Source organism: Salvelinus namaycush, chromosome 3 (assembly GCF_016432855.1).
Source record: "Salvelinus namaycush isolate Seneca chromosome 3, SaNama_1.0, whole genome shotgun sequence".
NCBI classification, from domain to species: domain Eukaryota; kingdom Metazoa; phylum Chordata; class Actinopteri; order Salmoniformes; family Salmonidae; genus Salvelinus; species Salvelinus namaycush.
This window is the reverse complement of record NC_052309.1, coordinates 84,360,489-84,371,674: the sequence shown is the minus strand read 5'-3', so window position 1 is coordinate 84,371,674 and position 11,186 is coordinate 84,360,489. Positions and strand designations below refer to the sequence as shown.

The following is an 11,186-nucleotide window of genomic DNA, read 5'->3' as shown; positions in this document are numbered from 1 at the left end:
GACTAACTAACACGAAGGACTGGCTTCTCGGACACAGATTAAGCCTGACCATGCTTTTTAGTCCAGGACTAGGTTTAAAGGAGCGTTTCCCAAACTCGGTCCTCGGGTTCCCAAGGGCTCCACGTTTTGGTTTTTGCCCTAACACTACACAGCTGATTCAAATGATCAAAGCTAGATAATTAGTTGATTATTTAAATCAGCTGTGTAGTGTTAGGGTAAAAACCAAAGCATGCATTGAAGAAGCGTTTACTTACTGTGCTTGAGTCATGTGTTGGTTGTTCCATGTATTCAATGTGTTTATTGTAAGCTGCTGCGGAAGACTCGTCTCAGATAAATGACTAGAAGGGAATATAAAGGCTACTGAGCCTTTTAGAAGTCTGAGGGGTTTAGACCCTACTGAGGAACTCCACACTGCATCGCCTTAACAATGCAACTGGGTCAATCATCAGATAGTGGTGTGTGAACCAACACACAGTAAAGTATCATCAGATGACTCCCATAAATTCACACTGGGATAATCACCCCTTACGGACGCGAACGTACTCACGCACACACACACACGCTGCATTGACGGGAGTAGACTGCAAAACCAACCCTAGGCTCACTTCTCAGTCCTCACCTACCTCATCCCCTTTCTGTATCTGATCCGGTTACACAATCACTCCTTCTGTTGTAGACCTGGAGTCACCATGGGCTATTGGGTTTACCACCATTCAGTGTACCAGACAACTCTGTGGTCTATTCATTTCTCTGAGAGCCCATTGTTTTCAAACACATCAGATGACACCTCCGGCCTCTCTGTGGACAGTTCCGTAATAGGCTAAAACTTAGCGTACCAACAGCTGAAAAACAGTCATAAAGAAAACACCTGATTGAGATTCAGGGTATTCTAACCAAATCCAATACCACTTGGCCTACACATCTACTACAAAGAAAGTCATGGGAATAAAGTCAATCGAATTTGACATAAATGTAGTGAACGGCGACAGTGCAACACCACAACCAAAGTTCCCTCTAGGAAAAATAAAGATACTCTATTCTATAGGAAAAAAGCTCCCTTAAAGGCAAATGTTTAAAAAAAGATAGAGATAAGTGTTTACTAATTGGTTTATTTTCCTCTGTCTTTATTACTACAAAACATAGAAACGCATCACTTTCACATATGTTGATGTTGGAGTGGTGCTGGAGATGAAGAATATGAAGTAGAATTGTGGTTACATTTCCCTTTAACATAGCCTATACTTCAGCCATTGCTGAATCCTCAACATGGCGTGTGTGAAATAAATAACTAACTATCCTAACTTATCAAAGAGTTGACAGGACCCTGTACTTTCAAGGGCTGAGGGCTCCAGAGGTTGAATATACGCACCAGCTGGGCTCATCTAAAACGCATCTCGCTACAGAGGTGCCAGCCAAAGCTAATACATTCAGAGAGGGAGATTCCCTCCTTTATTTCCTGTTCTATCCCCTCTTTTCTCTAACCCCTGAGAAATTCACACCATTCTGTAGTTCTATTCCGTAATCTGTCAGTCCAGGCACCAGACATTAACAGGTCATTCTCTCTGTCTGTCCCACAGACACTTGTGGATAGACAACGTCCATACAACACAGCCTGTGTGTCTGTGGATGGGGCACAGACTGTCCCTGTCTCTGTGCCCCTAATGCTCCCAGGCCCTCAGCTAATGTACCCCACCATTGTGTGGAGTTGAAAGCTCAATTAGACAAATGTAGTATTATCATGAAACTGACAGCTAGGCTACCCCTAGGCTATCTATTTACAAATATACTGAGGATATGACAAGAAAACATGGGCATAACAGAGTCTCCTTTCTCATGTATTCTGATGTAACAGACTATCAATTAATGAAAATAGATCCACGTCAGTGAAATGAAACAACAATAATAGCTTCTACTCAGCTCAATTCCAATGCCTTCTAGTTAATTTGTGTATTACATGTCAATACATTGATAGCAAATCCTTGCTTTTCTGCAGAGTGCAATTCAACAGAAATAATTCACACATAAGAAAACAAAAACATTACTGACATACATTCACAATGACACTATAGACGAAAAAACTAAATAGATAGTCACAAACAACACATTTTATTGTTGGTAAAAATGTATTTTCAAAGAACGAAGATGCAGTAAAAATTTCAAGGGAGCTTTAGGTCGCAAATAAGGGGAGATTTAGGGAAATTCACAAACCTTCTCCAGCTTTTCAAAGTGCTCCCGCAGGAATTTCATAGGACGCTCAGGCTTGGCGATGCACAGATTGACAATGCACTCTTTGAGGATCTGCTGGATGTTGTGCTTCTGCACGAACACTTCACAGCCCTTCAGACTCTCGTCTTCTTCCAGATTAGGGGAGGAGGAGGTGGCCATGTTATTTATCTGGTTTATCTGCAGAGAGGGGGAGAGGATGGGTGGTTGAGGAGAGAGAAGATGAAGGGAGAAGAGAAGGAGAGAAGAGGAGGGGAGAAGAGAGGGGAGGATGTGAGAGGAGAGGTGGAAAGAGGAGAGGAGGAGGGGAGGGAAGAGCAGGGGAGGTTGAGGAGAGAGCAGACACAGGGAGAAGAGGAGAGAAGAGGGGTGGAGAGGGGGAGACGAGAGGTGGAAAGAGGAGGAGGGGAGAAGGGAAAAGAGGAGAAGATGAGAAGAGTTGAGTAGAGGAGAGGAGGAGTGGAGGGGAGGTGAGAAGAGGAAACGATGAAGAGGAGAAGAGAAGGGGGGAGAGAGAGAGAGATATATATATATATATATAAAGAGAGAAAAGTGAGAGTGAGAGAAAGAAGATTAGGGGAGAAGAGGAGAGGTTGTCAGAATGAGGAGAAATATCAGCCCCTGGTTGTTTGTGTGTCTGTCTCGGTCAGTTTTCATTTTCTTTAAATGTGATAGGGGCTGGATCGCCAAACTACAATAGACAGAGGCCTATTAATTAATACAGCTTGTTGATGACCACAGACACTTAGCCTACTAGATTATCAAAGCAATACCTTGACGTGATCAAATCATACTTCACTACCTGTTGCAGGTGTAATGCATAGTTACAATATAGTTACAGTCACACTATCTAGAGGAGCATATTGTTTAGTGTCACCTGAATCTATTTACACCTTTACATAGCCTAGCCCACATCAGCAACACTGTCAAAAAAAGGATGCATTCTCAAATCATGTGGTTTTTAAACTATGTAATAGCTTCTGACAACAAGGTAGCCTGTCATGAAATAATATGTAAAGACAGTCAGATTTGGGACAGAGATAGCTAAACAAAGCCTCCGCAAATTCACTTCCGCTATTTAAATTACAAGGAACCATCACGGTTGATGTGTTACTGTAGCTAGCCTCTGAAACTAGCTACTACATAGCTAGCTAGCAAGCTTAAAACTAAAACTAGGTAGGATAACGTTAGCTAGCTATCATAAACCCATAACCTCCATATTTCCATTTAAGGCAGCTAGCTTATCATTGGCCTCAATGTCTAACATTTAAAATTGGCAAGCTAGCTATTATATAATTTTCTGTGAAAATCAAATGTTTCCTAAGTAGCATTACTAGAGCACCTGTTTAAGTGTTTCCGGGCACGAGTCTATCTTTCATGTCTCTCACATAAGATGACAACCAAATCACAACCATGGCAAAACAAAAAGCAATATTCAAGCCTAGTTTCATTTGCTGATAAATACGTCAACACGTTGAGGTTTTGGCAGATAAGATATTCGTTGTGCCATTCAGTTCCTTACCGTTATTTTCCGGGGATGCTCAGAGGTTCTTGGCTACGGATGTTGTTTGCAAGGTAGGCTACTCTAGCTAGAGAAGATGCTCTGCCGCTGCAATTGCCGCTGCTCGGTTGCTTCTTTCGCTGCGTCTGTCTCAATGACGTCAATCTGTCACTTTTTATTCAGCCGCAAAGCAACTCACGAGGCCAGCAACAAGCTTACAATCCTTTTACTCATTTGAAATGTTTAAATAATTATGTGCCGTGGCGTTCCTTATGTGTATTTCCACATCATCGTGTCATGTTCAATACACCAGTTTCATAAGAAGAGGGCAGGTGTTTGTTTGTTTTTCTCAGCAGTATCAGACAGAGAAAAGGTTCTCTGACAGATGACACTGACAGACCTGACCTGCTCCTGACCTGCTCATGCAGAGAAAGCACCAAATTACAATTTTCTGCCCTTTAGTTATGAGGCTTAGTTATGAGGCTGTGATACAAAGTCCATCATTGGGCTCTGCCAAGTTGTGTTACTGACAGACTTAATAAAATATCATAATCCTAACCTAAAGAAGAATGTGATATTAAAGCACCATATTCCAACTCTGTTATACTACAGTTATTATATTGTTATATTATAAGTGATACTATTTATATTATATGATATATCTATTTCATCATGCTATTCAACATACACATCAATGACTCCTCTCTGTAACAAAAATACATTATGTCAAATCTTTATTCCATAGATGTAGATTCATTTCAACTGCATTGCATGAAACTGCGATAGTTGTCAATAAAGCTTTAAGGTTTGAATTAGAGTTATCGTAAAGCAAGTATGTTTGTCTCAACGCGGATCGTTACCATAGCAACAGTGAAAATGGCAACAACTATGGCGGCCGGAGAAGAACGTGGTGCTTCTGAGGTTCTGAGAGCGCTTGCTCGACATCTAAACTGTCTCAACGAAGACAGCAAAACCACAAGAAAACGAGCGCTTGAAGCAATCAAAAGAGAAACTATTGATAAAGGGCTTTCGAGCGGCGTGTTGCAGGAGGTTTTCACGTGTCTGCTGAAGTCGCTCCTGAAATGCCTGTCAGATCCTATGGAAAGATGCAGAGAGACTGCCATACACATGCTTGGAGATTTTATTCGGTGTGTTCCTCAACCGGAGGATTCGTTGCCTTATCTCATGCCCGCTTTGACGCAGCGGCTCGGCGGGAAAGAGATCCTGGAGCCCGCGGAGGAACTTAGGCTGTCCATGGTGGAGGTTCTGACTCTCACAGTGGAGGTGTGTGGCAGGCACCTAGCTCCCTACCTCGACGATATGATGAAGATATTACAGAGAACTATTGTCGACCCTTTCCCAGACGTCAAAAGGGAGAGTTGCAAATGCACTGTTCATTTTGCAAAAAGTGTGCCAGGTAAAATGGTTGAGAATATACTGTGTGTATTCTTGTTAGCCCACACATTAGGCTAACTAGTTAGCTAGCTAGCTGTGTTAGCTAAAGTTTATCTTATAGGGTTGCCATGGTTGCACATTGCATGGACACCTGACCAAGCTGTGTCAGAGTGGTTGTTTTTTGTGGCTATAAGTTATTTTGTACACACTCCAACGCTCTACCAGGTCGTCATTTAATATAAATATGAATTATTAATTAAGTTAATAGAAATAAAGACAATGGGACAATAACAAAATATTTTTTCTCTGTGATATGCATGCCCTACAGAGCTAGCTATGTATGGTCTCTCTGAATACATGTATAACCATTGAATCTATTGATAAGATTCAGGAAATCATACCCTAATGTATACTGTGGCATGAAGTGACAGTCACCTTGCATTCATCTTGTTTGAAATGCTTCTCTCTCTATCCCCAGAACATTTCCACATGCAGGCAGAGAGCCTGGTCAAGCCCCTGATGCAGACCGTCTCCCATCAGCATTCCCGTGTGCGTGTGTCCACCATCGAGGCCACTGGAGCGGTCATCCAGTACGGCACGGGGAAGAACGTGGACGATGTGCTCTCTCACATGGCACAGAGGCTGTTTGACGACTCACCACAGGTTGGCTCTGTCAAATCAGATAAAGATCAACTATTCCTAGTGACAGTGTTAATGATTAGATTATTAGACTCATTCTGTCAAATCTGGCAGATAATTCTCAAATACTCCTAGTGACATTTAGTGTTAATGATTAGACTAATTCTGTAATTACTGAGTTAATCTATATTATTATTTTCCTTGTTAGATAAATGTGGTATAAATGTTTGTCTTACCAAAATAAACAAACTGATCAATCTAATCAATCCAACATTAATAAAGGCTGCTTTTCTTTTACACCAACAGTTACTACAGTGGTTCCCGAACTGTGGGGCACGTGAGGGGTTGGCGGGGTCCCCCCCCCAATAAAAAAAAAAATATATATATATATTTAGATTTTTTTTAAACGTACTCAGCCCGGCTTTAAACTTACTCTTGAAAGTTGTAATAGTAGAATGCACAAGGTACATTTTAAATATTGGGTAGTGCGTCGTCAGTTCCTCTTGTCATGTTAGTCATTGCATAACTTAGAGCTATTTATAACTTGTCAGAAATATCCAGATCAACTAGCCCATGTCAGCTAACATTTTTTATTTCGCTTTTTTAGCCCATAGATATTGTTGTAATTTTTTTGACACTCAAATATCACATGAATACACATTAGACATGGCAGAATGTTTAGAATTGCAAGAACATTTGCTTTAAAACTGCAACATTTTCTTTGCAACCCATGACAAAATGTGTATAATTGTAGGAAATAAGCATTAAACCTGCAACATTTTCTACACCAACATGGGGGGTGTTAACAGTTTGTGTCATGAACAGTACTTGTGTCCATAGAAATAGATGTGGTGCGGGCGCAGGGGGGCTCGGGATGTTCCCCAATGCTGGAAGGGAGGCACAGAGTGAAAAACTTTGAGAACCCTTAGTTACTACAGTACCAAACAAGGGGTTTTCCTCACTTAAGAATTTTTTGTTGTTGTTTCATCCCACCTCTCTCTTCCAGGTGAGAAAAGCTGTGACTGTGGTTGTTGGTGACTGGCTGCTCCACCTGCGAGACAGATACTCCTACTTCCACAAGCTCATCCCCCTCCTACTGAGCAGCCTCAGCGATGACATCCCAGAGATTAGGTACCTATTGTACAGGGCTGGGCTCAAGTCCAATTGAAGGCAGTCAATTCAGGAAGAGATTTTAATTCAAAATTCAATTTGTTTTAAACTTTCCAAATAAATAGCTTCTACTCCTTGAAAATAGATGCCGTTTTTTCCAATTTTGAATTGTAATTTGAGTTTACTTCCTGAATTGACTGCCTTTAATTCAAAAGACTGACCCAGTCCTTAACCACCCTGCCTTTGATACCACCCATTCACTCACTCAGACCTAGGAAATATGCAGCCACAAATACATACATACTGTATCCGGTTTGCTTGTGCAGATTACTGTAGATACCTACTTATACAGTAGGTTTGGTGTGACATAGGGAATAGTAGCAGCCAACAAAGCTGGGCTTTTGTGTTGTTTGTACATTGTGTGGTTATGGCGTGGGTTTGAATCCTGGGTCCGCCGTGGCAGGGATGGACATGCATTATCATTATATGTGTCTCTCTCTCCCTTCCAGTCAACGAGCTGCTGAGCTGTGGAGGCAGACAGGCACTCTGTGGGAGCAGGAGAATGAGGATGACCTGAAGGACAAGATGGACTTCCTCCTGACCCCACCTGACCTCTACCCTGCTGGAGGTAAGTGAACCCCATCACTACTACTGCAGAGATGAAACAATGTACCATTTTGTTATTTAATTTTTTTACCCCTTTTTGTGGTATCCAATTGGTAGTTACAGTCTTGTCTCATCGCTGCAACTCCCGTACGGACTCGGGAGAGGCGAAGGTGAAGAGCCGTGGGTCTTCCGAAAAACAACCCAACCAAGCCGCACTGCTTCTTGACAGAATGCCCACTTAACCCGGAAGCCAGCTGCACCAATGTGTCGGAGGAAACACCGTACACCTGACGACCGTGTCAGCGTGCATTGGGCCCGGTCCGCCACAGGAGTCGCTAGTGCCCGATGGTACAAGGACATCCCTGCCGGTCAAACCCTCCCCTAACCCAGACGACGCTGGGCCAATTGTGCGCCACCCCATGGGTCTCCCGGTCGCGGCCGGCAATGACAGAGCCTGGACTCGAACCCAGAATCTCTAGTGGCACAGCTAGTATTGCGATGCAGTGCCTTAGACCACTGCACCACTCGGAGGCCCGAAACAACAATGTACCATTGCGGCGCTCAATTGACATAGAAAGTGAATACAGGATCTTTGGTTGGTTCCAAAAAAAAAGTATTTACAGGGTTAAGTTTCTCACACAAAGAAGGCTAGACAAGAAAAACAAAGCACCAAAGAAATATATTGGATTTTGTCTCCTGCAGAGAGATACAAGGCCTTCAGTGAATGTACAAGACCTTCAGTGAATGTACAAGGCCTTCAGTGAATGTACAAGACCTTCAGTGAATGTACAAGGCCTTCAGTAAATGTACAAGGCCTTCAGTGAATGTACAAGGCCTTCAGTGAATGTACAAGGCCTTCAGTAAATGTAGCCCATTGAGGAAAGGTTAGTTAGTTCCTGTCCCATGCAGTGTGTTGTCTTGATTACAATAATGAAGAAGAAAGTTCATCGGTGCATTGATACAGCCTGAAGAACATCAGCCAGTGTAAACCGTGTGATTTGTTGTTGTGGCCTTCTCTGTACAGCCACCTCCTCCTCCACCAATCTAGTTATGTACTCCTTCCTCTGAAAGTAGGTCAGACGCAGCGTGGGGTTCAGCTGCCTTTATTAATAAGAAGAACTGTCTTCTGAGGGCATGATGTATCTATCGATGATTGACGTCAGAGCAGTCTGGGCATGGAGAGAGGGCTGTAGGGGCTGGGGAGGGATGCTGTGCTGTCAATGATCCATCAAGCCTATCTATCCATCCCCAATATGCTTAATTTCTTCAGTTGTACTTCTGCTTGCTGTAATATAGCAGGATTCTCACATTCCTGTCTGTGTAGCCTGAAATACAAACGGATACCATGGTGAAATGGAGCATGTCAGTTTGAATTCCAAGCTATAGTAACTCATCATCTGCACCTCTGTGCGTGGGATCATTTGCTCTTGTCTTGCATTGATTTAATTGTAATATTTTTTTACACATGACTCGTTAAATATTCAGTTATTCACATCATGGGGTCTTAATTATATTTGAATCAAGGGAAAGAAGGGAACAGGATTTGTTTTATAGCTTTGTTGGGACTCGGTTTAAATGATTTATTTACTCTATATAACATTAGTTTTCTGTAATAAGAAGTACTGCCTTCTTGTCTGTCTTTGAGCAGACAACTTTTATACAAATCCTTGAATTATTCCTTTAGATTTGGCCGAACAAAAAAAAGAAATACGTATGAGCTACGACCATAAACCAACTGTGCTTACCCTTTTCCCCAAGAGTGCTTCGTCATGGTGGAGTTCCAAGCCTCCATATATTACTCATCTCTATTGGCCTGCGGGTTAGGTATTCTACAGGTTATGTGTCATTAGATCTGCTCCGTCAATCATACAAGGCTCTCCTATGACACAGTGCTTGACTAATAGCCGATTATTGTCGGCACTCTGCCCCCTAACACCCTCATTACTAAGACTAACGTGTGGATGTGGTGTGCAGGCTGGGTGGAGACTAGAGGGGTTTTCTGCAGGGCTGGTACCCACCTCCCCCTCCAATGGCCTCCCACTTTCTCTCTCTCTTTCTCTTTCTGGCACACACAAACACACACTCGCGACTACCCCATTCACGCACCACCCCACCCCTGTGTGAGAAGCTGGAAGGGCAGGCCATTGGAGGGACAACACCCAGCATGTGTTGCCTCCCCAAGTGCTTATTACCACCTATTAATAATGTCTGTCAGCACTGTAGTGAAGAATGAGGAAGCCCTTCATCTCTTCATATCCCTGCTGGGTTCAGGAAGGAGAGGTGATGTCCTGTCTGTCTGTCCTGTCTGACTTTCCATCCCACTCAGCAGGTGAAGACAGACAGCAGGCCTTTATCTACAGCAGCAACCCTGCCGTTTTCCTCCTGACCTGATTTCAGTTTATTTTACATAGGCTACACTGGGAAGGCACTTTGTTTTTATGACGGTCACACGCACTCACCACATTAGCCTGAGCACACTAATAATTATATATTAAACTGGTTATGGCAGCCATTTTCTGCGTTTATCTGAGTGCCATCAGGTAGCCTGATTTCAGATGTGTCCATGTTCACAGGATTATTAGGGATATCGTTCTTCTTGCAAAGCATGTAAATATTTAAATGGAGCTATTATATTGATCTGACTTCACAATAATCCTATTTTTGTGTGCATGTAACCGTACACAATGACCCTAAGAGTTGTCAAGACGACACAAACAGATATGGGACCAGGCAACAACCTGTGGTTGAAGTGTGGGCACTGCATCTTAATCAGGTCTCTCGCCTCTTAAAAGATGGTTGAATTTCAATGGGATGGACTGTATGCATGAAGGATAAATGATTCCATTGTCCTAATCTCACCTTGTTAATGTTTTACCCAACCCTATATGTCTGTCCGTTGATTTAATCCATAGGAGTATGTTGATTGGTACTAAGTTAATGATAACAATTCAATAACGGGTGATGGTTACAATGATGAAGGGTTTATTAAAAGGGAAGTTCCACTATGCAGGTGCAGTGGCTTTAACCCAGTGTCTGACAGGCAGGCTGCAGTAATAATGACAGTGTAGCTGCCTCATATATACTGTAGGAAGGTGCTGCTGCGATGGCGAGGGTAGATAACCCAGGCCCGGGGCTAAGGATGAGTTTGAACGTGAACATGAACGTGATCACCCTGGTTGCTGCCCATAGGTAGGCTAAGTGTTGGGTACCCGTATGTGTCCTGGGTGGTGTTCATTAGGGCATGCAACATTAAACGTTTTGCAACTGGTAATGGTAAATTACTGTTTCTTATTGGACAATCCATATAGTCCCTTTTTGTTTTAGTCAGTTTTCATCCGTTTGGTGCCTAATGAACATGACCGTCCGGTTGTGTAGTGCAGATCTGGGTCAGTCTCCAGCTCCACACAGTGATAATGCTGATGGATACTGGCTGAGTCTCTCCCTGCCAGTCATAAATCCAACATGGCCCCCTTCCTGTCTGAACAGGTCAGTGTCAGACAACTGGGACACAACCAGAAACGGCTTGTCTTGTCCTGTGTGATTCTGTAGGATTGATCACCCTCTTCCCCTCTTCCTCTCTCATTAGCAGCCTGCAAAAGAGACATAGAAAGAGAGGGAGACCTGCTCATTGGCTACTGAAGGAAAGCGAGAGGGAGGGAGGGAAGGCGGGAGAGAGGGAGGGCGGGAGAGAGGGAGGGAGGGAGGGAGGGAG

The 11,186-nt window shown here is 43.1% G+C and overlaps 1 protein-coding gene across 1 annotated transcript in view; it reads left to right on the top strand.

The window, feature by feature from the left end:
• The first annotated feature begins 4,613 nt into the window (after positions 1–4,613).
• LOC120044085 (dynein assembly factor 5, axonemal-like) overlaps positions 4,614–11,186 on the top strand; it is a 120,688-nt gene continuing 114,115 nt past the window's right edge. Inside the window, exons 1-4 of the mRNA XM_038988673.1 lie at positions 4,614–5,141; positions 5,598–5,782; positions 6,765–6,889; positions 7,378–7,496. Of these exons, the coding sequence (XP_038844601.1) occupies positions 4,823–5,141; positions 5,598–5,782; positions 6,765–6,889; positions 7,378–7,496 (748 nt within the window). The 5' untranslated portion in view covers positions 4,614–4,822. The remainder of the gene's footprint in view (positions 5,142–5,597; positions 5,783–6,764; positions 6,890–7,377; positions 7,497–11,186) is intronic.